This window comes from Drosophila simulans, chromosome 2L (assembly GCF_016746395.2).
Source record: "Drosophila simulans strain w501 chromosome 2L, Prin_Dsim_3.1, whole genome shotgun sequence".
In the NCBI taxonomy this organism is placed as follows: Eukaryota; Metazoa; Arthropoda; class Insecta; order Diptera; family Drosophilidae; genus Drosophila; species Drosophila simulans.
Window position 1 is genome coordinate 8,078,522 of NC_052520.2, and position 25,953 is coordinate 8,104,474.

Consider the following 25,953-nt stretch of genomic DNA (forward strand, 5'->3'; position numbering starts at 1 on the left):
TTTTTTTCATCGTTCCATATTGTTGCTTTCTGAATGTTGGTATTTTCCAGGCCCTAGACAGCAACAAAAAATACCGCAACAGAGCAGCTATCGACTAATCGATAAGCTGAAACAGTAGTTCGATATATGAAAACCCGCCAAACTTGAAAACAATGGTAGTTATTTATTTTAAAATTTGTTAGACATACACTTTGTTTAACATAATGTTACAAAGTTAATTGTTACACAGGCGATATTACAAAAATAACAAATAGGTCTCCTCGGTTCCAATCCGATCAATACATAGGTAATTTTGTAAAGCTCGAGAACTTGCTACGGATTAGTCACTCAAACGATAAAGACTTCTTATTTTGATAATACCTTTAACCATGTTAGAGTTGCACATATGGAAAATTCTTTGTATGATTCGGCTAACAAATAACATATCTAAATAAATTGGTACTAAATGTATATATAGTTATGGTGTATACGGTACGTGGGATCGTTGGATCCAACAGAGCTCTCGTGTGGTTTTGTGGACTCACATCGGCAACAGCGAGTGGCTGCTCTCATGCGAGACGGGTCGTTCGATGGTCATTGAGGACTGCGGCACCTGGCTGTCTGTGCTGATTCCCAGGCTGGCGTAAATCTCCTTCATCACGAAAAGGATCGTATCTTCGGAGCCCCTGCGTTTTAGAAGCAATAATTGGTAAGTAAATCTATATTTACTGAGTAAATCTAGGAGATAACTTACCAGTAGCACACATGGCTGCTCAAGGCGAAAATATATTCGTTGATGAATTCTAGTGGAGCTTCCTGAAGCACGTAGTCCACACGTTTTGAATCGTTCAGCTTACCCAGTGGGAAATCAAGTTCTATAAACTCAGGGTCGGAAGCCGTCGTCGAATTGGAATCGGTGCGATTTCGTAGTTTGCAAGACGAGCTGGCAATTGAACTCTCGTCCAGATCCTCGTTTTGCTTTTGAAAAGCTTGCGATGAAGTCTGGCTTGTCTCCTTCTCCAGCGATTCCTCTGCTTCCTTTTTAACCTTCGTCACCGTGGTCAAAAAGTTTACGCTGTCCAGCGTGGTCTTGAAGGTGTCCATAAATCGCTGCTTGATGTCCGCACCCACACGTGTCATCGTCTCCTTCAGCTCCAGATGCATCCGTTTTCGTCCCTTGTGATGGGGAATCAACACCGGTCGAATGCCGTTCATGTCCGGATTTACAAGCGCCTCGATCCGATAGGCTACCGGATCGAAGGGATGGAATATGTTGTAGAAACCCGGACACGTCGGCAGGTGGAAGTCGAGGCCAAGCTTATCGATCCCCCTGATAGTTACAAACATTCCGATGGGTGAGCCCAAAGCGAAGAATTTCTTGGGGTGGAATATCAGCTGTGTATATGTAATCACAGGCTGTCCCGTGCCCTCCGGACCCATCGCATAGCTGACTTGTTTCGGCAAAAGATCGCTGGTTGGAAGCTGTACCTTTTGACTCGATTGCTTTTGGGGAAGTTGGTCGGGATTCTCCTTAATATATAAAATGCTTTGATAATTGTTTTATTGATCGCTAAAGTTTTACTCACTTTATTCTCTTCCTCGCTTTCCTTGAGCGGTTCCTGATGGCACAGTAAATCGAATAGGATTAGGGAGCCGAGACTGTGACCTGCCAACGACACTCCGCCATTGAATTCAGGGTGTCGCATTCGGTACTTCAGGTAGACATCGTTAAGCGCATCTGCCACCGTGTTCATGATCTTTTGACAGTATTTGGGACTGGTGTAGAACAGCACGTCGAGCAGCGTGTCATTGGTAAAGTTTCGCAGGCGAGGAATAGACTCCAAAGTGATGGACTTCAGCTTTTCGTCGATGCCTAACTCCTCGGAGTGCAGGTGTCCGTGCCACGAGATGGGCAAAACTTCAACGCGACCCACCAGGCCCATATCTGTTGAGTTTTTGTAGTGCGACTGAACTAGTTGCTGGGCAATAACCCGGAAGTCATCCACTAAGAATGATTATAAATTGGTTATTTGCCAGAAAGCTAATAGACTCATGTATATAACTCACCCACTTCCTCCACTGAGCGCATTTTCAAATCGCAGGCTGAGCCAATACCGTGCACCATGAAAAGCAGGTGATCAACTCGCTGCGATTCGCCTTGCTCGATGGTGAAATCATCCAGGTCCCTCTTGACAACTCTCGGACGCATGGAACCCTGTGTGCTAGCTCCCCAAGTGTCTGCATTCTGTTGCGGCAGGAAGTGGACGATAACTGTAGGTCCGTGGAAGACCACCTGTTCGCCATTGGCCAGCATGATCTTCTGATGCCATTCACCAGTCTCCGCAGATCGCTTGTATTCCGCTTCAAGTAGTGCTGCCGTGTCCTCGGTGTAGGGAACGTACTTGGAGTCAACTCCCTTGTAGAACCAGGAGCAGCGTCGCACTTCGATGGCCTTTCCCTCCCAGTAAACGGGAGTCTTGGTACGTTCCTTGATGTTTACATCGTAGCGGCCACCCTCAACGGGAATAATCAATGTGGAATCGTCTGCAATTGAGATTTGGTCATAAGATGATTTTGCTTGAAAAGTTTCAGTAGCTAACTAAAAGAATGTGCTCACCAAGGTTTAGGCTGGTTTCCAACAAGGCCGAATCATAGTGGCTGAATGGTGTCCAGATGAACTTTGTGCCTACGCTGCGCTTGTAGAACCAGTGCGCCACCACTGGTGAGTAAGGCTAAACGATAAATTATTAATTAGTTTAATAAAAACCATATTCATGTTCTTTTTAACGTACTATAGCCACGGGAGGCGTCGCCACCTGGCCCTTCTCGCTGCTGGCACTTGCCATTCTTAGCTCTTTGAGGATCTCCTCGGGCAATTCGCCCAGATGCTGCTGGAATAGATCGTCGCCCGATGGGCGATCGGTTTGTGTTGGTGCTGGAGCAAGGGTCGAGAACTCCGAACAGGCGGACGAAGGCGGCTCGACAAGATTTGAAATGGGTGTCTGTGAACGCTCTTGCAGCTGCTTTACAGCCACTCCGCTGTGGACAATGTCGTATTTGAGTTCACCTGGTACAGCGGGTTGATCCTGCAACGGTGGATTGTTGAAGAAGTTCTGAATGCGCTGATCCTCGTTAGCTTGCTGGATTTGCGACTGGGTTTGAGGAACCTGATCGAAGAAATTGACGGGATCGCAGTTTATAGCTGGAGCAACAGGTTCAGTAGTTGTCTCGGGTGCGAATGTTGGTGGCGCAGAGGCACTAGGACCACCAAAATAGCCGTCGAAAGAGTTGACACTTGAATTTTGATTTGGGTTTTCGACTAATTTTGAAGCTTGCTGGGTCTGGTTTAACAAATCGAATCCTATAGCAGATGTGGCTATATTGGACACACTATTCTGTGGCGGTGACTCAAGTGCCAATGGTGGCGGTGCGATTCCCTGCTGCACTGGCAAATCAGGAAACACGCTGCCGGGTGCTGGACTTCCGAAGAAATTGAAGTCGGTGGATGTTGCGGTTTCTGGTGCTGTGCTGAAGAAACTTTGCAGCGGCGAGGGAGCAAGTGGTGGCTGGCTAAGAACTTCGGATTCGCTTTTCGTCGCAAAGAATCCAATTGGAGGTGGAACCAATTCGGGTTTTGTTTCCTGAATCAAAGGTGTAGCCTTAGTTTGTGCAAATGGACTAAAAACTGTTTGAGTTCCGGAGTTTCCCTGAAATAGATTGGTTGCGGTGTCCTCTGATGATCCCTGGAAACCAGGAGGTGCGTCAACCAGTTCAGCCGATGTAGTTGGAACTATATCTGGTATTGATGCTGTTGTTGTTGGTGTGGAAGCAAACAACGTAGAAGTCGTATCCGGAGCCGGTGTTAGTATTGTTGTATTTGCAGATGTTGGTGGCGGAGCAAATAACGAAGAAGTAGAATCCACTTGAGCGGGGGAAAATAACGATGAAACCGACGGAGGACCAGGAACAGGAACAAAAAGTGGAGCACTTGAAGCCACTGGTGGCGCAGCAAAAATCGAGCTGGCACTGGTGGAACCAGTTGATGGTGGTGGATACAGTGGTATGCCCTGACTTTGTCCCGGCAAAGCTGGCACTGGCACGAACAATGGAATCTCTTGTTCCACCGGCGCAGATGGTTCTGGGTAGACTATATCTCCTTGATCTACCTTACTTGCGGGCGGAAATAGTGGAACACTCGATTCCGAGCTACTTGCTGGGGTTTCTTCCAGAACGGGTTCGATTACAGGAGGACCAGTGCGTGTATCTTCTCCAAGTTCGGTTGATAGATTTGATTCGTGTGGTGGTGCTGATAAGAACTCTTCTTGAATCTCGGATCGTTTGGAGTCCTCTGCTGGTGCTATCAACTCCTGCTGAAGTTGCGGTGTGAAAATATTCGTTCCCGAAGTCACTGGAGGCGGTGGCGCAAAGAATGGAATTCCTTGGTTCGATGTTGGCGCCTGTACAAGATTTTCTCTTCCCGAGGAAACACTTGCTACTGGGTTCTCCGGCTGGGTTCCTGTTGGTAAAGGCGTATCAAAGAATTGACTTGCTGAGGGTGTTGGAGTAGGTCCTTGCACTAGACCTTCCAAAGTTGTCGATGGTTCAGCTGCGTTTTCTTGTTGGCTCAAACCAGTTGTTACTTCTGCTCCTGTTGGTTGAGGATTGAAGAAAGGAATAGCCGTTGACGATATTGTTGGTGCAGCGAAGAGGGGTACACTGGCAAAGCCAGCTGTTGGAGGAGGATTGGCTACAGATGCTGTTGGCGGAGGAGCAACACTTGTATTCGATGTCGCTGGTGGAGGGGCAATAGGTGCTGCTTGTGGAACAGTTGGAGGTGCTCCTTGTCCTGGTGGATTGTGCACTGACGGCGTAAAGAAAGGAACTCCTTGGCTGGATTGACCCTCTAGATGCCCTAATGATCCTGGTGCAGATGCTCCGAATGGATTAAAAATGGCTGGAGTTACAGATGTGGGGGGCAGAGGAGCGGCGAATCCCGAAGATGTTGCGGTTTCCTGAGGCGTCAATGGACTCTTGTAAAGACGAGTTCCCTTCTGGAGACGATATGAAGCTTGCCCAGCGGCTGGCGGTGGTGCAGCTGCTCCTGGCAAGGGATTCGGATTTGAAGAAGTTGGGACACCAGGCTGAGCGGCTGCTGGTGGAAATACTCCTGTAGGTGGCCCACCTGATGATGTAATCGGTATGGTTGGAACCGGTTCGGTTAATGGGACATTAGGACGAACTTCTCCTGGATTAAAGAATCCTGCAGATTGTGTTGCTGGTGTCGCTTGTGTTGCAAATGGCCCAACAACAGGTGCAACTTCACCTGTGGTAAAGAATCCTCCTAGTGCCGATGTTGGAGGAGGATTGCCTGGTGGTACTGTTAAAGGTATTGTTGGAACAGCTTGTGTGTCAACAAATGGAACTGCCGGTGGAATTCCTTGGGCGATTGTCGTTGGTGCAGGAACAAAGAGTTCTCCTACTGCAGATGCGGCCGGAGGATGGCTTGGTGGCAATGCAGATTGGTTAACAGTTGTTGACTGAACAGGCTGCGGTGCAACAGGTGGAACTGATCCTGGAGTAAAAAATGAAGGCGTAACACTTGGAACAGCAGATGTGAAGAAGGCTCCTACAGCTGGTGGAGCAGCTGCTTGTGCTACAGGCAATGGAGCTGGCGGCGCGAAAAAGTTTCCGACCGAAGGTGGAACTACTACCTCTGTTGAGGGTAAAGATGCAGGTGCTCCCGGTACGAAATAATTACCTCCCGGCGGAAGGGTTGAATTTGGTCCACCAAATAAGTTCGTCGATGGAGCTGGTGCTGTTGCTGTAGTAATGTCTAGGTAACCTCCTGTTTGCTGGACATTTGTGTTTTCTGGTTCACTGCTTCGCCCAGTGGCTGATTGAACAAGTCCTGTGATATTTTGAAGCACTCCTGTGGGCACGAGACTGGTCAAAGAGAAGAGTCCTCCACCGGATTTGCGTTCCTCTGCGGGAATTGGAACTGGCTGCGCTGATATGTCAAAGGGAGCAGGATTGGCTGCGTATGTTGGTTGTGGTGGATATGGTGGCGTCTGGAATGATGGAGCCGCTTGGGGAGCCTGAGGAACCTGTGCCTGTGCAGGTTGTCCGGACTGCTCGGAGAATCCAGGAATGGGAGCGTATAGCTTCTTCCTGGCGGTGAATCGGTATGTGTTTGGATTTCCCGATGTAGGCGGCGGTGCAGGGACTCCTACGTTCGGTGGCGGAACCTCAGTAGGTGCGTAGAACTTGGGTGGTTCGGGGGCGACCACTTCATTTGCGGCCGCTGGTGGAGCTGCATAAAATGGAGCTGGCACCGGAGCAACTGGCTGAACGTAGCTGGCCTGCTGAATATAAGAGGGCTGTATGTCTAGTTTGGGCTCCTCCGAGGTCTCCCTGCTGCCGGCGTAGATCCGCTTCGAGAAGGTGGAAAACACATTGGAGGCCACCGCAGGCAGGGCAGTAAAGGAGGAGGCTGCCTGACTCAGCAACGAATCGCTTCCAGCTTCCGTTGGTGGTTCCAACAGAGGATTGGCGTTTGGATCGCCTGCGCCTTGATATGGACTCGATCCACCTGCGCCAACGGAATCCTCGCTGCTGGTATTCAAGTTAATCTCGTCGAGCGCTTCGCTATCGTCAATGCCCGTTGGCTGACCAACGGTGACCAATGATTTCGGTTCTGAAATGAAGACAAAAAAACACATTGGTCAGAATGATGCCTTATTGTTTGTAGTTGGAGATCATAGGAAGTTATTATTTGGAAGTGGCCCCCACAAATAAGAAACGTATGCTCGTCAAGAAGTTATGGGTTGTAATGAATGCTAATTAATATCGGCAGAATTCAAAACGGAACCGCCATAAACGGGTTTAATAAATTCGCACTTGGATCGAAGGTGGAACTGGACTTGGAGAAGTAGATTGAGTGGTTGAACTAAACAAGCAATTGCCGCAATCAAACATGCAACAGCATTATTAATTGTTAATGATAAAAAAGATGTTTTTGCTACGTGAGTAGCCACAAATGTCCTTTCATTAAATCACTGTTAGTTAAAAAAAAAACCAGTGCTATTTAAGAAACTACTGGAGAAGGTAAGCCATGACTTATAAATTGTAATTGCACCGACTGATTGCTCTCAAATGTTTTCCGCCTTCAATTTGGCTAGCTATAGTTTTAATGGTTCCACCGTTTGATTAACCCATAATAAACGACAGCAGCCATGTGGGGAACTGGCAAACAAACAGGTCAGTTAACGTTTTTTTTTAGCGAACTTAATCCACACTCTAAATCCGAATCGGGTTTTTTTGCTGCGCTGCATAGTGGGGGGTGTCATAAAAAGCCAAATCTTGACATTAGCCGCAGTATAAATGCCATGGCATTTGTAGAAGAAGCGCCGCGAAGTTCCCGATGAATGTGAAATGCGAAATGAAAGCACTTGGCCGCAAAACATGGCGAACGTGTCATTTGGCCAGCGAATACGTCAAAGAATTCACCTCGATCTTGAAACGTGATTGGATCCGAGGCGCATTCGCTGGCCAAAAGGTTTTCACACCTCGAGCGGAGTGGAGACTATTTTAAGAACTGCATTGTTCACATGCTCGAAAGCGAGTTTGGAATTCTTGTCGCAGCTGCATAACCAGATTCCAAAGCCAGGCCAATGATTTAGAATTATGATTATGGCAAATTATGGGATTCTAAATGCGATCTTTGGATCAAACGGGCTTGCTTCTAAGCTTGCTTCTACCTGGTCTGAAGTCCACGTACAGATGCGCGTCCGTAATGGTCAGGTTTCATATGCATATCAGTGTGAGTACTTTTTATTCACTACGAGATAGTGTGCAATCCAGTCTATTAATCACTTTCAGGGATAAGTTATTAAGGCAGTAAATTGCTGCCCATAAATATGCTAATATTGTAATTGATAAAGGTACCTAATATTTCGACGGAAATATGGTAAGAGTTTAATTTAATTTATTGTTTATTATATAAGATACATATATTTGTTTGCATATTATAAATATGCAGTCTTTTTGAGAGCTAAATAATTTGACTGATAGCAAATAATTAATGTATACTTTGGTTGGAAAAATATGATTTATTTTGCCATTTTTCCAATAAATGTCAAGTAAAACCGCTTAAATCACGCGCAAAACTATTTTTTGCCGTATATTTTCGCCACTTTGAGGCACTTGACATTGTCGACTTTGGGTTGTCACTTTTAGGGTCGTCATTTGTAACGGCTAGGCAAAGATTAGCTATAGCAACTGGCCGAGGTGGGGCTCGGAAAATATTAAATAACAACGAAAAATTTCCAGTTTTCAGTTTTAGCTTGAGGTGGTTTTTGTTTTAATATTTACAAATGCCCGCAATGACAATGACGCATTACGACAAATGTGTTAAAATAAATAAAGACGCTCGCGTTCGTCTAACCGCAAAGGTGGAAAAAAAAAGTAGAACAGCATAATTCATTCAAATTGTGACCCTACACAAAAAACAAAGAAACACGCACACACCAAAATGTGGAAGAATTTTATACCTTACTTAGGAGCATGACATCATAACCAGATTTCGGTCACTTTCGGCCACTCGAAAGAAGCAGCATCTGAAAGATCTTCAGCTCCAGCTCCAGCTCCGTCTGGCTGTCCCAAGTGCTGCCTGCACATAATGGCACTCAAATAAAACAATTAAGGCCCACATGAGCACGTCAAGCACGATGAAATCATTTGCAGGATACCCGAGCAGCACATAATATGTATTCGGGCCACAACAATGCCCCCAAAAAAAGATTGCCATCAATTTGGGAATTTAAACGCTGGCCAAAAGGCTCGTGCAGGTCGCATGCCAAAAACGCGATCCGAAAAAACAACTGAGAAAACAAAGGATGGCAAAAATGTTTGGCATTGAACCCCCGGGCCAAATAAATAAATAAACAAAAAAACAGCACACACACGAAAAAAAAGAAATCAAAATAAATCTCAATAAAATGCGTGCTCTTTGGAAATGATGCTGAAGAAGCTCCTCGAGACGTCGGCCAGTCTGCGGCTGCCAGCGGCTAAATGGTATAAATAAACCGGGCACGACTTTCAATACTCTATTCCAAAAAGTTTTCCACCAAATATTCGAAACGTCTTGTCGCTCGGTAATATTGCTAAAGAAGAATCACAGAATTCTTCTGTCGTTTCAGTCTGTTTCATTATCACTGATTTCTATTAATACTCCAAGAAAATGTAATTTCTAGTAAACAAATAAATAATTTATTGTTTTGTATATGAAGCAAGCACTATCAGCACATTTATTAATTGTTATAAAGAAAAGCATTGCTCAGTTTTATAAAACCTTCATGTTTCTTGGCCAAAAAGTAATTTCCTGCTTTTGTCAATTGTTTTTCCCAGTCGCTCATCAATTTTTTCCGACACTTTAATTAGTTTTCTGCTCAGCTGCGTAAGTTTGTCGACTGTTTTCTTGAATAAATGTATCATGTTTTTTCCAAAATAAGTATTTGTGCGTGTAGGTTCATTTTTGGAATGCATTTCCTGGTAGCCGATGAATTCAACAACATACTGCATTTGTTCTTTTGGGGAAGTAACCCTATTGGCGCGATCCAAACAGCTTTGAAGAAATTCGACTTGCGAGTTACACTTTTCCAAATTCGATGCCCGTTTGATGGCATCCTCCAGAGATCTTCTTACATTATCAAATATATTTGACCACGAATCGTCGGTATCAACATGCTCCAAAAGTTCGCAACCATTGCCCTGTTCCATGGGAAATCCACGGCAGAAACTCTAAGATAGCACATGTAATAAGCCTAATGGTTACTTTTACTGCCAAATTCTTACCAATAAGTTGAGTGATAGAATTATTACAGAGAAACGCATATTACGCTTGCTTTAAAAAGACTGATTGTTCTTGAAAAAACAGAGCTCCTTTTATAGCACTTTAAAGGAATTGTTTCTTTAAAAACCTATCCTTAACTACCTGCTGATTTTTCTGAGCATTAGGCTCAGCTCTCGACAAATTTACGTTACCCTTTAGTGGAAGTGTGTAATGGAGGTTCAAAGAACAGACAAACTCAGGTAGCATCAAATGAGATATGGGGACTCCCATTTTTTCAAAGGAATTCCATAAGGCATTCCCATTTATGCTTACAAATTTGGTGTCAATAACCCACTGCCTAGATCCCTTGCTATATTATGCATTACAATCCTAAAGACATTTAATACAAAATACCATTTGTAATCAATATTATATGTCAATTTATTCTCTCGGATTTATATTACACAACTTTCAAGAATGGGTTTTCTTCAATTGGGCAGAGTACACTTTGCCAACGGAAATCGTGTTAAATACTTTAGCATCGGAATAGAGAAACCAGATAATGTATTTATAACCGTATCAGCATTCGTATCAATTTGTGCCACCAAATTATGATATTCGATCTGATCTTTCACTCGTTGACTCAATTCGCGTATATCGTTTTTCATGGTTTTAATGTTACTTGAATATGTATAACTGTAGGGTTCCTCATCAGTACACGGACCACCTTCATATTCCTGCGCGGATGAGTTAAGATATTCAACTATTTGTGCCCAAGGACTGGATGCACTTAATTCATTTCCACGATTTTTCAGATTTTGCAGGGAAGCAACATATTGGTTACAGGAACGATATGATCTTTTATAATAGATTTTATTATCCAATATAGAGTTGGCCAAACTTTTACTCTTTTCCCACCAAGCATTCTCATCGTCTGGAAATCGGGCAACATTTCTGATAAATTCGCATGCATTTTCCGCATTTGGCTCCAGTGGATAACTATTCGGTGGTAACTGCGGTCAATAGAAAGTTTAATCATTTATTTTCGAATTTTTTCCTAAGTATCGTACCAGTACAGCCAGCCAAGCAATGACGAGATGGAAGTACATTTCCTTAATCATTTTATAGAACTGCACTTTTCCGACGCAAACACGCAGATTTATAGAATTCTGTTGCGATTATCGTTGCTGCTGACTTTTATAAAATAGCTCAGATAATCTCGACGTCTAGCAAACAAAGAAACGTTTATATATAGTTCGATCTGTTTATTTTTTAATTTCTACAATGGAAAATCAGCACAGGAATATACCCCAAACATTCAATAAAATCGTGATACCCGTTTCACGGAAAGTGCATTATTTCAGGACGGACTAACGAAAGACTTAGGCAACAAACTCAGGTAGCAGCAAGTTCAGGTGAAAAAGGTGATATGGGACTCGCATATTTTCGAAGGTATTTTCGGGGTTTTTTCCCCCGAGCACATGAGTAAACCCTTCGTAGTAGGGGTATGCTAATTGTGTCAGCCACCCATTGCCGCCACACCCACTGACCCGTGACGCATCTGCCACAATCTCGCTTCCTCCGGGTTATTCCGATAGCGGATTCCTATGACTCTATATATCTTATCGACGGGGTGTGCCAATCCGTTTCCCCGCTTAGCTACATACATCCATTTGCAGCCAATTGTTCAATATTTAAACAATTTATGAGCCACAAAAGCATACAAAATATACGTGTGCGACAAGTACAAAAAGGTCAGTAATTAGAGGAGTTTGTTTTAGTCGATCGACAGTCGTGCAGTGCTCCACAGGTGCCAAAAGTGAATCGAGTGAATATTGTGAAAGTGAAATAACACCGAAAGGATTAAGGATATTAGTGTATTCAATAAGACACTGTGACATCAGGCACTGTGTTAGCTAATTATTAACAAAACGCTGACACCGCCTTGCACCAGTTCTTCTCGTTCTTCTCGAGGGGCTCGTTTGGCTGCCACCGCGAAAACAAGTTGGTAATTTTTGATTAACACTCTTGGGACATGCGTACGTGTTTATATATTCATCATAAAATTAAACCAGCCTCGGCATCCATATGAGAGCCACAAACAAAATCACAGGCCGATCGAGCGGAGCAAGCGGCAAATGGAACGATAATCAAAAAAATCGACACAAAACGATTGCCAAATATTTAATTTGTTTTATTGAAAGGGTTTTTCTTTTGCGTTCGTTGCCGCAAAGTTGTTAATTGAAGCAATGTCCGAAAGCAGGAGCAACTGCCGCCGCAGAAGGCGAGCAACAAAAATTGATTGCATAATTATTAACGAAAGCACGACAACAGCGTAATATTCGCAAAGTGAAAATTGCGTGAGCTGCATAAATTCTGGATGCAATAAATTTGCTTTCGAAATGTGCGAAGTTATCTCCTTGCCAACGACTCTTTTATACCCTGGCTGCGATTATCCCGATCTTTAGCTAATGAAAATATAGTAGGCTTACAAATAAGTCAACTGTAGTATATGGTATATTTATATTTTAAATCAAACTCTTACCAATTGAGAGCTTTGACCACATGCCCATGTCTCCTCGCTGGAACCACACAATTAGTACTTAATATTTCAACCAAGTGTTGCTATTCAAACCGCAATACAAAGTGGTTCAATGGTTTCTGCCAAAGACCTTAGTATTGGGAGTTTTTCAAGATAGGCACGTAGGTCAAGATGGGCACGATTTCGCATGGAAAATAAGTCATGTCAAGCTCAAGATGCTCAACAATTTGTCATACAAGCTAAAAAGCTGCGGAATCATTGTGCTTAAACGTCGTGGTTGTGTTTACATATTTTTTCCTGAACAATCTAAGGTTCTGTCGGAATAACAATAAAATGTGTTTTTACAACAGAGCCATTCTTGTTTGTGTCACACACATTACACATAGCCAAAAGAATTATTTTATTCTGGAGTCTTACAGGTACTACTTAAGTGACAAACCCACACTAAACTAATTTCTATTGAATTTCTAAGGCACAGGTAAAGAAAGCCGGCTAAACCCTTTGTTAATACCTTAAGAAATTGAGGAAGCCTCAACGTTTCCGCATACAATATTTAAATGAACAACAATATACGTATTCGATGGCCCACTATATATGTACGCGCTTGTATTTATTATGATTTTATTGATGCTATCAGCGACTGCCAGTCGGAGTTGTCATATTAAATTCATTTCACGCTCCATTTTAATGCGCCGGCCAGCCGGGTAGTCGAACTTCCTACACAAGTTCAGCGTCGGTCTGTTTTGGATGAATTTTTGACGACCACCAAGCCGATTACATATTCACTTTGCATGCCACCAATGCGGTTATTATTTGCCATAATGATTGCAAAGCAAAAAAAAAAGGTCAACATGCAAAGAACTCTGCCAGAAAGTTGCAAAGTTTTATTACTCTGAACTTGAAAAAGTGTTATTCGCTTTGTTTCTGCTTTGATTGGTTCGAGGGCATTGTGATTCCTAGAGAAATATTTTAAATCATTCCAGCGACTCATTAAGCATAGATATACTTAAAGTTGATTGTAATAATCTTTAGTGAACAAAGAAGGCAAGCACTCCTATCAAGTTAGCGCCTATTGTGTTATATACTTTCTTTGCATTGTATTTTTATTTACTTAACTGGTAAGATTAACAAACTTTCGCAGTGCAGCCTAAAGTTAATATCTTATTAACCACAAACATCAAAATATGGCATATGAGTTGCTAAAATTACGTTTGTTTGTCAAAAAACTTCAATCGGCTGCATGAAGAACATCTTAAGCAAATGATTCTTTCAGTTCCAAGAATTGCAAATACTTATTTTTTCTATTTTAAAGTCAATATAAAACTGGTGCAAAGTATTCAATAGATAAGAAGTATAATTATAATTAAAAACTGATAAGGAAACTACTATAAAACCCGAAGAGTGCATTAAAAGAATTGCAGTCACTTGCTCAGATTTGCAAAATGTCATTTCCTCGGATCATTTTTTTCCTTTTGTTTCTGGTGAGTTTGGCCAAGAGGAAGCTCACTTTTAGTATGTAATCCTTGTTGTTTCTCAGGCATTTGCCAGCAGTGATCCTGTGGAACGGAATACAGTAGCCATATGCCAGTTTTTCCAACACGTTCGAGCGTTTCAAGCAGACTGGTGGGAGGACTCAGTTATTCTGATGAAGAGAATGTTGGAGGAAATGGTCACTGCCCTAGTGCCCTATCCCGAATATGCAGATTACAGGAAATCCATGCTGGACTATCTCGAGCACGGAAAGACCATAGTTACGTCCAGTCGTTTGGAAGACAAGATGGCATTTGTTCAAGGATTCAATGAACACGGTGAACAGCCAATTCTAGTCGGATCACCCTCCAAGAGGCAGGCGCTCACCAGACCTCTAAATCATTTCCAATCGAACATGATTTCCAAAGTTTTCACTGAGTTCCATAAAAAGCTGATCAAAGCTGCTGACGACATGGAGCGAGTAGTACGATTCCCGGATAACTCTGCTAGAGGGGAACTGTTTAGGCTTCTCGAGCAATATCGGGCCAGTGGTATGGGAAGTATGACTGAAGAGATAGCTTCTCGTATCCTGGCGCTCAAGGATAAATACCAATGTGCCTAAATAATTTCTCTATAATAAATTGATTATGTTTGGAAGTTCATTTTTAATTAACATGCGTGTTTGTTAGAAGTGTTATCTCTTTGTTGCTGATTAATTAAGCAAAACTTGTATTATAGAATCTTAGTTTATTTGTATGACAACTTATTCAAGCCACTACTTGTGACATATTACAACGATAAGATCTAAGCATTTCAGCTGCGCTATCAGCATGTCGAGTGTTGAGAATGATATAGCGCAGTGATTGCATAACAGGTTGATGATACCATGGGAACAGAATTGCCATCCGAGCGAAGATATTTCCATGGCGCTGCCACCAAACATTCGTGTCATGAACATATCCAATTGTGGCATCAGCTCAGCTGCTCCAGCACGTTGCCTCGGTTTATCAGTGGCACGCTCTTCTAGATTCCAACCTCTGTGGCCATACAGCCAGCTATAGCATCGGGTATACCTATACCCATACCCCTATCTATATACCTGCTGCCTCGGCCGAGTAAAGAGAGCCAAGCCAAGCCAACCAAGCCGAGCCGAGCTGATCTGATCGGATCGGTTTGGAGTGGAGTGGATTGGAGTGAATATGAGCAGCGAACTGCTCCGCTGGTCGCAGCTTGTGTTTCTGCTTTCAGTTTCATTTGAGACGTTGACGCGATCGCCAGCAAAAAGCAAAGGCAGCTGCCAAAATCGCACTCAGCTACAAGCTACAACTACAAGTCGCGCATGAGAAATATATTTAAACGGGTTAATCCAATACACGGCCGCAAATCGAACGCTCTTAATTTTGTACATTTTTTGTTTCGGTCGCTTGCAATTTGCTGAGCGCGTGAAATACTGCAGCAAGTGAATATTTCTGAAATATCTGTGCGCTCGTGCATTTTGTTGTTGTCGTGATTTGCATAATCTGCAAGTTAATAAACAATGCAAAGAAGTGGGCAAAACTCATAAATAAAGTGTACCGCTTAAGGTGTAATTAAAATTCATTGAGATTGTTTCGTGCGCACAGCAAGGAGAAAACAAGTTTGTTGCCTAAGTTATTTGTTTTGAATTTCGAAAATTCACAAAACATTTAATAATAAATATTAAAAAAGAAAAAAACAAGCTAGAAAGCTAAATTGAGTGCAGACCACGTCGACAAGAAGTTTCACAAAAGGCAAGTGAATGAAAAGCAGGTTTAATTAAAACATTTTAGGCAAATTGAAGCACATAGGAAATACCTAAATGCAAAGTAGCGAAATAAAAAGCACAGAAAAAAATGCGAAACAATTAAAAAAAATATTTCCGAATCATAGTTTACTCTGCGCCCACGCCGCCGTTTAGTTCTACAAACAGAATGCCATTAGTTTTGTTATTCCTAGGCCCAACAGAACCCTTCAAAGCTCTGAAAATCAACAAATCAATTGGCTTTTCAATGTCAGGAAAGTAAACAATATAAATGCGCGTGGGCTCGCTGAAGGGTTTGATCCCCCCAATGCTCCACCCCCTCCAATCCTCAACCACAAGTATTCATCGCTGATGATCGCCGAGCAAAGCTGCCACAATTAGAGTGCATTTCAAGTCGATTCAGCTGACACGAAGGGGCTGATCAGAGGGAAAGAAGGGTAGGAAGGGGTAACTAGGAACGCAATTTGAATTTATAATTTTCGCAATTATTTTTCATTAATTTGTTGGAGCCATAAAAACGGCAGAATAACGTCCGAGTGATATAAAAATCATGGCGAAAATAAATGCTTACGCGTCTGTTAATCACATCTCGGCGACTGACTCCACGTAATTGCAAAAGCAAAAATACAACAATGAAAAGAAATATGTAAATAAATAAAAACCGACAACGTGCTCGCCTCTCTAATTTGTTTATAGAACCATTTGGTTGGATCTGGTTGTTTTTTTTTTTTTTCATTTATGAGCCGCAGCAAATCAGCTGCTGACGGCTGTTGTGCCTGATTGATGAACTGCCTCAGCGGGTTTCGGTTTTTCGGTCTTTATCCGAGCACTTTTTCCCGATCACGAAATAGAGTGGCTATAGATCACGAAGAATCTCATTGAAATGTTGTTTTTGGGCCACTCTAATCGCTTTTCGGTTGTAATCATATTTACGTTAGAAGCATTTGGTTTCGTTTTAAATTTTTAAATTATGCAATTAACCAAAGCTTATCTGAAGATAAGTGCTTCCTAGTAGGGTTCTATATCGAATTTCCAGACGTTTATCTTATCAACTTGCAATAATTTGGTTTTATAATCAAAAGGTTATTTGCCGAAATGTAAATTAGAACTTTGTATACCCAAAGACAACTTTCTTTTCTCAAAAACTTTTAACTTCTCGGAACTGAGGAGTTCCCCTGAACCAAAGGGCAATCTATCAAAGAATTACGTGACCTGCTGAGGCTGAGAATCTTAAATGAATAGAAGTCATACAGCATTTGGCCAAAGATGTCTTATGAATGGGAATTGTGCAATGGATTTTAAAATTTTAAAACGATAATAAACAAGCATGAAGACGACAGACGAACGTGTCTTTCACGAATTTATCATGACAAAGTTTTCAAAAAATAAATAAATAAAAGAGAAAACGCGAGACCCCAAGAGAGGCCTAAGCTCTGGCTATTAAATTGCATGATCCATGATCCCCCGCTGACCCCCAATTCGGTGACCTTGCAACGCACGAAAATGTACAAATCGATTTGGAGTTGATTCGGGCGGCCTGCCAAACAAGAAAAACGAACGCAGAATATTTTAACTTAATTTATTTCCATTTTACGCATCAATGCGATACTTTTGGATTTCAACTTGAATGTATATTTCATTTCGTTTCATTTTGTTTTATTTATTTGTATTTTCGTTTCAATCTTTTTTTTTGCGGCTTTGCATATTGTTAATTAATGGCAACTGCTCGTTTCTCAGTTTTTACACTGCAAATCACGGGGCGAGAGCCAAGAAATCAATCACTCAAATTGATTTGTGGGCAATTTGTTATTCAAACAAGTCGCAGAAGAAACGGCTGCAAAAATGCAACAAAAAGTATAAACAATAAACGGCGAGTGCAAAGGAAAATAGCGTATATCATAAAAACGTTTTGCATGTTGCCTTAACCAATGTGTTAATTGCATTTGCTTAATTAAATATTATAAATTGATCAAATTGAAGCCACAAAGTTAGCGTGTTCCTCCGGCTTTAATCAAGTTTAAACATTTATTTAATTTTTTTTTTTTTTGATTCACATGTGTGAGTTTACACAACCACGAGAAGTCGTTTGTTTTATTTTTTTTATGGCAAATTTGTTTTATTGTCAACGTCGTCTTCGCTTTCTGTGTTTCTATTTTCCTCACCTGCAGCAGGTTTAACAAAACCTTGACCATATCTCTGTATATATATGTTTTAAATACCCTACCCGGTTTTTTTCCGACGAGCTACTTGGGCTTTTAGTTGATTTTGGCCAAACTTTTCATCACATACTACTGTTTTACCAGCCCTTAAGTGGTTTGAATAACTCCGTGCATCAAGGCTTATTTTTATTTTATTGCATGCTCATGAACATGACTTTGGCAAAGTATTTTTGGCTACACAAAATCTTTTTTATGTTTATTTAAGCCAAGTTACATTGGATAACTTTTTTTGCTTTGGTTAGGATCAAAAGTATCAAAGTTAAGCTACCAATTACAGCCATTTCAACTAGTATAAAATCACATTTAATCAAGGTTAGCAGCAGATTAAATTAAAATCGGATTTAGTACAATTATAAAATATTTTTAGAAAAGTATTTCCTGATTGTTCTAGCTATGAGATCGCAGCATTGCCATGGCTATATCATTTCTCTCAGTTCATTGCGTATTCAAACGCTTTCAAATTATAAAAACATTTTAAAACAACAAATTCCCCAGAATTTCGTAGTTAAATGGAAATTTCCTCAAATCTCTGCACCGCTAATTTGCTATAAATGTTCGATTTGTCAGCCATAATTATTTAAAATGATTTTAATAACAAACCAGATGATTATCACAATGAGCAGTCATAACATTTCACTTTTTCACATTGCGAAAGTGTTGAAAAGAAGACAAATAGTCGAAAAAACGGACAAAATCTATAGAAAAACTAAAAATAACGGCTCAGCAAAAGTGAACTCGAAATAATAATGAATAATTGCGTCAATTAAGTAAGCGAAAGAAGTCAGTCGATCAATCAATCAATCAATCATTGAACTCCGAAAAGCTTTCCAAAATCGTATTTTGACATATTTCTTTGCTCCATCATTTTTTTGCAGACTTTTATGCTGACAACTGAGGATAGCTAAGATCATACATCAATCGAAATGATTTTAAGAACGCACCTCTGGCTGGGAGTGCTCCTGGCGGCGTTGCTACTAAATCCCGTAGTTTCTGCCGAGGATGAGGACTATGGCGGCGAAATGATTGGCTCTAGCCTGGGAGGCAACGATGAGATCTATGACCCTGCTCAACTGGACGCCGAGGTAGAAAAAGAGATGGAGCAGCATCGCAATAGCTTGGAGGAGGACCAAACCGAAAGTTCCCAAGTCATGGAGCTGGAAGTGAGCACCATGAGACCCATGGAGAGCAGGATGAACACCATGGCTCCGTATTCCGGGGAAAACTCATCCGCCGAAATGATGGACGATGCTTCAACCCAGAAACGTGTATCAAAGGTGGACAAACCCGCGCGGGATTATTATTACGAGGATGCGCCCGAGGATGAGATGGTGGCCAGCACCACAGCAAAAGTGGCCACCACCATGATACCGGAATATGTGCGTCAGGCCAAGGCAGAGAGATTCCCCCAGCGAGATCAGGAGCAAACTCCAACGGACTACATCGAGGAGGAGGCCACCAAGTCGGTGGATGAGCAGCCTCCAGCTGATCAGTTCTACCGAGTCGAGCAACACGAACCCATTCCCCAGGCTCAAGTCCAACAGCTGCCCAGTCGGGACAAACCCAAACCGTTTGAGTACTCCTCCGAGGATGATTACTACGACGAGCATGCAGAAGCTAAGACGACCACAACAACCACTTCCACTACACAAGCACCTTTGCCCATTCTAAGGGCTCGTTTCGGCGGCTTCCCCTGGGCCACCACCCAAGCACCCAGTCCTCCAGCCACCAGTTCAACAACATCAACGACAACTACTTCGACCACAACAACGACCAGCACATCAACCACAACAACGCCCAGTCCTAGAAAACAGCCGAAGCACATCCAAGTGACCGGTGGCTTAAAGCCGGAATTGTTGCCCGCGGATCAGCTGCGCAACTACATCAAGGATGTGTACATTCGCATGCCCCTGGCTGTGATTGTCGATCCTTCGTCCGCATCCTTGGAGCAGGCAAAGCGTCTCTATATCGATGCCTTGCAGGACAAGAACATCGATATCAAGATCGTTTTGGTAACACTTAATGCAGCCGGTAAGTTTATAATTATACGAATTTCTCACTCTTTCAAACAATCTTTCTTGCGTGAATATGAATTTCAATAAGAAAAAACTTAAACCAATTTCCCTTCCATTTAGGTGCTCCTTCTGCCTTCAGCTTCAACAACACCCGGGAGTTCATCGCTGGCTTGAATAGCACCAAGGAGCACGAGGGCGGCAACTCGTTTGTGGGCGTTTTGCATGCCGCCGAGCTGGTTCCCTACGACAGTGCTGTTTTCATCTCGACCGCAGTCATCCCACCACATACGGAACTGGTCCAAGATGCGGCCATCACTCTGCTAAAGAAGAGGATTAGGGTGAGTTGATCAACAGTGCGAAGAAGCTCTAAGCAACCACAATGAACGATCTAAAATGCTCATTGTAATCTGTCGGATTCTCTTGTAGTTATTCCTTTTGTGGTACGGAGAGCGATCGGGCAGCGAAAACGAAACTGAGGACGCAGTAGGCGGCATTCTGGGTGAGGTGGCCATCCGATCCGGTGGCGAGATCATCCACATTGTGAGCACCGAGCACGGACAGCATATAGCTGGCAATACGGTGAGATATGAGCGCGATGATAGCAACGATAGCAACGAGCAAACCCGACCCGCAATTGGGGTAATTAAAGTGTGCGGGCCAGAGCCAGATTCGGCGGGTAAGGCCTAAGTGTTGAGAAACTGAAAGTGGCAACCAGATCCAGCCGACTGTTGCCCAAGCAGCCAACTGAGACGGAGCCACTTGGATTACCTCTCCAGTGGCCAGGCGGCAGCGACAGCGCCAGCACAACGACAGGTGGTGCTCAAGACCCCGCGACTTGTTGTCGATGATGGTGCATCTTTTGTGGCTGTGCGGCCACTGCAAAACTAGGTTATGGAAAGAAAAGTGAAGGGCAAATCTGTTGGTAGAAAGGAAGCCTAGACAATAATGCCGAAACTAACCCACACAGCGAAAATGGCAATTTGAGTATTTTGTACTCAAATTCTGCGGAATGCGGAATTAGAAATTAGCATAATTTCAATTTCCTGTGCTTAAGGTTTTGGGAAACCCAGAAGCAAGGGTACTTTTTTATAGTGTTTTAATTCTATTAACTAAACTACCTTTTAATAAGATTATCTACTGGGTTTTAATTGAGAATGGGCCTTCAAGCCTGGTATTTATTCAAACTTATATAATGGTCCATCGAGTCGTATTAATGTGGCCAACACATTTGACATTTATTGTTCTTTTCAGCTCACCCTAGTAGCGGACGCGTATCAAGGCAGTCAAGAGTTGGATCTGCCGGTTGACACGACGCTGTCCAGTCTCCATGTGCGAATCGATGCGAATATGAGACGGGCCACGATGGAGACGCCGAATGGTGGTTAGTGATTCTCGTAAAGCGAGTTACCAAGCACCGACTCCGTTTGCTCTATCGCACTTACTAACGCAGGGTTGTATTTTAGTGTTTAGCGACTTAAATGTGTAGGAGTCTGTGTGCCAAACCTACGTAGATCCTAAGTCTAATCCTCTTGATAATGGCACAAGCTTCCAATAACTTCCCAGATGTATTGACAACTGTACTACTGTGTAATTTATGTCCTTAGCTCGTAAGATCATTGACTAACACCCGACCAATCGCTGCTCTCTAATCCCAAGTCAGCTATGCTGATCCTTGTATATAGCCGATGTCCCAACGCTTTCCTTAACCAAAACGCTAGTATAATAATAATGCTCAACAAAACCACACTTGACACTAAACTGTAGTACAAAGGAAATTTCAATATATATGTTTACTGTTTTACAGTTATAAAGTAATAAATGTTTTAGCTTTTTAAGGGTCCACAAATAAAACGAAAACGATGAAAATCAAACCTATTTAACACTAAACCACACAAATGATAACGATTTTAAATGGTGACTGTTAATGGTCATAAGCTAATTAGCCAAGCTGATTTCAAAACAATTTAATGCAACTCAGCCATTTAAAATCGAATATTTTGCGTGTGCAGCTAAATTATGTTTTTTCGAACTTCACCTTAACTTTGTATCAGCACTTTGTGTTCTAGTCCCTTCTGTGTTTCGTCCTTTAAGGTGAGTATTTTTAATATATATCTAATTCGATTTAATCATGGAGCACTTGCAACTGTCCGGCACAAAATGTTATTGTTAACTAACTTAAAACGTAGAATGGTTGGAAGAATGGATCAATTATAACAAGCGTTCCCCCAGATTAATCATACGCCACGTCGAACGAGTGGACAAAGTCCGATTTGGTATTGTATAGCTAATAAAATGAAGATTGCACGGGGTCAGACAGAAAATAATTATGACTCAAAAACGACGGATCATAACATTTGTAGTCAAAACAGCGACTTATCGCACAAAACTGAAAATAACCAGTGAAAGTATTGCAATCTTTTTATAACTTATGGAACCGCCGATTATAAACAAAGTTATCACCCGGAAGTTACCAACACAAGCACGCACTGCACATGTACACCCTGAACAAAAAAAATTAAAATCAATTTTTTGGGGAGGTTTTTTTGCACTGCCTGCCTCAACTCCTAATGAATTGTGACCTTTTCAAAAGAGTACTTCAAAACTCAAACAAAAATAACCCTTTTGCACAGTAAATTTATAAACATTATCATACTTTGAGGTATATGAAAGATGTCAACATTTTGAATATTTGAGGCAGCTGTTTTTTCCTCTTATGGTTAAATATCTTTCTCAGCTTTTGTGAATGTGGTCTTTTCTTAAAATAACATACATACATACGTTTTTAAACAACAAAATTAGGCAAATCACATCACTGTCAAGGGCAAATTTAGAATGCGACCAGTTTTTGGTGATTTATTGCACTGGCTGGCTATGTCGTCAGCACTGATCTAGACAAGCAATTAATAAGACTCGTTGTCAACACTTTAGCGGCCGAAAATCGTACGTTATTTGCTAATTTTACAAGGAAAAACAATTATTTTTTCGCGGATTTTTGTAGACGTGTTTTTCTTTCACAACAACTACGGCGCAGCTGCGGGGTTAGGGTTGCCAAGGTCCCGCAGATGGATAAAGATTACCGCAAAATGTCTTTATTTAATGTTTGTCCATTAATTATAATTATTTTGGCTATAAAAAACACGTTTGATGGCTTACAGATTGAATGTTTATTGCACAACTATGATGTTTTAATTAAAAGTTGTACGCAATGTTGTGGTCTGGCAACGCTGCGCAAACACCTGTAACAGCTGTCCGCGTTGCGTTGTGAATGGCCAACAGCTGTTAGACTTTTGTTTATTTTTGTGCTTTTCTACTTTTTAGAGATCAATTTGAAGAAACTAGCGAAATTCAGCGGAGTTAATGTCACGGAAACGTTAAATAACCAAGAACTTGATGCCTACGTACCGCTAAATAAGCTGCGACGCGCGTCGATTTTCAAACTGAAGTTACAGCCCGAGCTGCAAGAGAAGTACAATGTGTTTGTGCGCGCCGAAAGAAAAGCGGATGTGTTTCTGGGTAAGTTTTAGTAACAAAATAACAAACAACCTGGCGGTATTGATTGCCACACAGAACTGAGTCCCCGTTAGCTAATTAAATGCTCTGGGACTGGGTTTCGACTGATAAGGGCCCGTGATCTGTTTCGTTTGCCCCAATGAATACGAATCTCGACTGATAACCGCGCTTCAACCTTGGATGGAATCGTCAGCGTTGACGCCATCATCGATACATTTCCATAGAGCAAGAAAAACACGTGTGCGTAATTGATTTTGAATTTATTTTCTATTTCCCTCACAGGCGACATCATCAAACGCATCGACAGCTACTACAAAACCGGACAAACAAAGGCCAAGTCGGCCAAAATCCAGTTTCCCGACAAGGAAAAGGATACGGAAAAGCTAGAGGAAGATGTGGACTCCCCGAAGAACGAAATCGAAACCTTTTCAGAGCAGGAAATCCAAAGTTCTCCGAATCTGAATCAAACACTTTTGGCTCCCAGCACTGGACAACCGAGGAGCACCCTAAATGCCATGCTCCTCCAGCGATGTGGCACAAAAATTGAGTTGGGCATTGAATCGAAACTGCTGGTGATGGCTGGTCAGACAGCTACGCTGCTCTTTGAGGTCACCAATATGAAAACGGAAACGGTTTACTCCACTATTCAAGTCACCGACGAGCGGCGCTTCCTGGTTCAACTGAATCCTACCAGGTTCGAGCGCTTAAAAGCAAGGTCTTCGGATTACACATTATACATTTTACGTACTTCTGTCTTTGTAGATTAAGTCTGCGCGCCCAGGGAACGGCCACAGTGCGTCTGACTGTTCTGGTGCCCACTGGCACTGCTCAGGGCACGACAGATCGGATTACCTTCACCAATTATGGTCGCGAAACATCTACTTTGGCGGTAAATCTTAAAGTGGTGACCAGCATAGATGCTCAGGTATATGAACTGCTGATAAGCTGATTATTAAAGCATAATTGAAATGCTTAAATGTAATTTGCAGGACTCAACTGGACCTACACTATCCTGGGAGTTTGGCAGCCGCTGTGATTATCTGACGCCCGAATCCCAGAATTGTGGTGAACGTTTTTGGACTGTGGATGTAACCGCTCAGGACTGGCAGTCGGGCATGATGCGTTTGCAGGCCACGCCGCCAGAGGGTCTTTTCTATAGGAACTATTATACTGCTGGTAGCACAGAGCCCCTGAAGGCAACCTACATGGCCTCTTGCTGCGAACCAAAGGTATCACTCATGGCTTTCGATGCGGCCGGAAACCAAAGGAGCCTTACCATCGATGTCAGAGATGTGTATTTGAACGAGGCCGCCATTGCAGCCATTTGCCTTGGAGTCATTCTCCTGATCCTGCTTATTGCAGCCCTTATATGGAGCATTGTATGGTGTTGCAGGCGGAGGAAGACAACGCTGGAGCTGCCCACATATAGATCCCACTCCACTAGGAGCATGGAGTAGATTGTTGTTATGTTACTGTGCCAAGTTAGAACCTATTGGGACTCGGAGGAGTCTAATAAAATGCCATGGAAGTATCAGATATGCAATATGCCAATGTTTTGCTAAATGTATCCACATATTTAGGATACAATTGTTTGTCCCTGCGTAAACTACTGAAACGAAGTGCAACTTATAAAAAGTAGTGTAAACAATGTCGGTGATTTCAAACGATTAAATGGACGGCCAAACTTGCAAAAAAGGTTCCTAATCTTCAGCTTATCAGAAGAAACATTATCAAAAAACATTCACATTTAGATTTCACTTAACTAATGTCTTATGTTTTGGGTGAACCAATAATGCCTAATAATAACTATCCCAACTTGTTTCCACATTGACTCAAGTAGAAACTTCTAATTTAAGAATACTATTATAATATATCTACAAATATATTTGTTCAGCAGTAGTAGGTATACATATTTGTTTAAGCCTAAGCAAGTGAGCTGACCTGACCTATTTCTCTTTACACTGAAAGTAGTTTATAGTATCTTGATCTGTAGTAATGTCAATCACAATATAGGAAGAGGGTTAGAAGGTCAAGTGCCTGGCTTATCAGCTTATCATTATAGTAGCCGAGCAACAGGTGACCCCCACTCCGCGTTAGATTCCCGAACGTACGGGTGACCCACTTACCGCGATTCAAGATGCCAGCGATGAGGACGGGCGCCGCTGGAGGCGTGGCATGGACCACGGGCGGGGCGGCTGGCAGGAGCTGCGGTTTGTTGGGGAAGTCGTCGAAACTCAGGCCGGTCACGGAGGCGCTCAGAAGCGGATTTTTAACGACACGCGTCGGGTTTGCGTTGTTGTTTACGCGAGCGGACACGTCACCTTTCGATCTTTCCGACATGTTAGCGGCGAATCCGGAGCTTTAAATTGGGCTTACTCGATATGAAGATGTGTGCCAAGTGCACAGTTGCCTTAGGAATTATTTTTAATCACAGGATATTGACACTCACGACGGATTTAAAGCGTTAAAGCCAAGAAAACTTCCAGGCAGGCAACTTTCTGCTTCTTTTCGCGCTTTGGCCATTCACCATGGAAAGCTTTCGACCAGGGCTGCAGCGGATCTAGAAATGGACAGGCGAAAGCTGGTAATCAAAATATGCTTAAAAAATATTT

The 25,953-nt window shown here is 42.5% G+C and overlaps 5 protein-coding genes across 11 annotated transcripts; 2 read left to right on the plus strand and 3 right to left on the minus strand.

The window, feature by feature from the left end:
• Positions 1-143: 143 nt before the first annotated feature.
• On the minus strand, positions 144-25,907 carry LOC6731441 (nascent polypeptide-associated complex subunit alpha, muscle-specific form). Of its 6 annotated transcripts, XM_044923251.1 has the most exons (9): positions 25,468-25,905; positions 5,291-6,673; positions 2,772-5,245; positions 2,597-2,711; positions 2,047-2,523; positions 1,566-1,984; positions 734-1,509; positions 525-665; positions 144-410 (listed from the first exon to the last, which is right to left on the minus strand). In XM_044923251.1, the coding sequence occupies exons 1-9, from the start codon at positions 25,679-25,681 to the stop codon at positions 320-322; spliced, it is 6,090 nt and encodes a 2,029-aa protein (XP_044779186.1). In that variant the 5' UTR covers positions 25,682-25,905; the 3' UTR covers positions 144-319. The 6 variants fall into 6 exon arrangements, with proteins under 6 accessions (XP_044779186.1, XP_044779180.1, XP_044779173.1 ...); XM_044923245.1 differs by having other exon boundaries at positions 734-1,506; positions 2,772-6,673; positions 25,468-25,907; XM_044923238.1 differs by having other exon boundaries at positions 2,772-6,673.
• On the minus strand, positions 9,224-9,942 carry LOC27207329. The gene is made up of 2 exons (XM_016183037.3): positions 9,832-9,942; positions 9,224-9,777 (listed from the first exon to the last, which is right to left on the minus strand). The coding sequence occupies exons 1-2, from the start codon at positions 9,868-9,870 to the stop codon at positions 9,331-9,333; spliced, it is 486 nt and encodes a 161-aa protein (XP_016024081.1). The 5' UTR covers positions 9,871-9,942; the 3' UTR covers positions 9,224-9,330.
• LOC27209056 lies at positions 10,227-10,996 on the minus strand. Its single transcript, XM_016184570.2, has 2 exons — positions 10,879-10,996; positions 10,227-10,821 (listed from the first exon to the last, which is right to left on the minus strand). The coding sequence occupies exons 1-2, from the start codon at positions 10,927-10,929 to the stop codon at positions 10,297-10,299; spliced, it is 576 nt and encodes a 191-aa protein (XP_016024082.1). The 5' UTR covers positions 10,930-10,996; the 3' UTR covers positions 10,227-10,296.
• Positions 11,580-24,873, plus strand: LOC6731445. 2 transcript variants are annotated; one of them, XM_016179754.3, is made up of 9 exons: positions 11,580-11,816; positions 18,695-19,847; positions 19,952-20,169; positions 20,258-20,410; positions 21,083-21,212; positions 23,150-23,344; positions 23,624-24,035; positions 24,104-24,266; positions 24,331-24,873. In XM_016179754.3, the coding sequence occupies exons 2-9, from the start codon at positions 18,743-18,745 to the stop codon at positions 24,796-24,798; spliced, it is 2,844 nt and encodes a 947-aa protein (XP_016024084.1). In that variant the 5' UTR covers positions 11,580-11,816; positions 18,695-18,742; the 3' UTR covers positions 24,799-24,873. The 2 variants fall into 2 exon arrangements, with proteins under 2 accessions (XP_016024084.1, XP_016024083.1); XM_016179753.3 differs by lacking the exon at positions 11,580-11,816 and adding an exon at positions 15,043-15,589.
• LOC27206545 lies at positions 13,735-14,489 on the plus strand. The gene is made up of 2 exons (XM_016179752.3): positions 13,735-13,831; positions 13,888-14,489. Exons 1-2 carry the CDS (start codon positions 13,793-13,795, stop codon positions 14,440-14,442), a joined length of 594 nt encoding a protein of 197 aa, XP_016024086.1. The 5' UTR covers positions 13,735-13,792; the 3' UTR covers positions 14,443-14,489.
• Positions 25,908-25,953: the final 46 nt, after the last annotated feature.

Bases quoted from the DNA above. Each gene is read 5' to 3' on its own strand.
- LOC27209056 (XM_016184570.2), bottom strand. From the start codon at position 10,929: ATGATTAAGGAAATGTACTTCCATCTCGTCATTGCTTGGCTGGCTGTA. The intron at 10,822-10,878 runs GTACGATACTTA...TATTGACCGCAG, and splicing joins TTGCTTGGCTGGCTGTACTG to TTACCACCGAATAGTTATCC.
- LOC6731445 (XM_016179754.3), top strand. From the start codon at position 18,743: ATGATTTTAAGAACGCACCTCTGGCTGGGAGTGCTCCTGGCGGCGTTG. The intron at 20,170-20,257 runs GTGAGTTGATCA...ATTCTCTTGTAG, and splicing joins TGCTAAAGAAGAGGATTAGG to TTATTCCTTTTGTGGTACGG. The intron at 23,345-23,623 runs GTAAGTTTTAGT...TTTCCCTCACAG, and splicing joins AAAAGCGGATGTGTTTCTGG to GCGACATCATCAAACGCATC.
- LOC6731441 (XM_044923238.1), bottom strand. From the start codon at position 25,681: ATGTCGGAAAGATCGAAAGGTGACGTGTCCGCTCGCGTAAACAACAAC. The intron at 2,712-2,771 runs GTACGTTAAAAA...TTTATCGTTTAG, and splicing joins CGACGCCTCCCGTGGCTATA to CCTTACTCACCAGTGGTGGC. The intron at 2,524-2,596 runs GTGAGCACATTC...TCTCAATTGCAG, and splicing joins GGAAACCAGCCTAAACCTTG to ACGATTCCACATTGATTATT.
- LOC27207329 (XM_016183037.3), bottom strand. From the start codon at position 9,870: ATGCGTTTCTCTGTAATAATTCTATCACTCAACTTATTG. The intron at 9,778-9,831 runs GTAAGAATTTGG...GTGCTATCTTAG, and splicing joins TTCTATCACTCAACTTATTG to AGTTTCTGCCGTGGATTTCC.
- LOC27206545 (XM_016179752.3), top strand. From the start codon at position 13,793: ATGTCATTTCCTCGGATCATTTTTTTCCTTTTGTTTCTG. The intron at 13,832-13,887 runs GTGAGTTTGGCC...GTTGTTTCTCAG, and splicing joins TTTTTTTCCTTTTGTTTCTG to GCATTTGCCAGCAGTGATCC.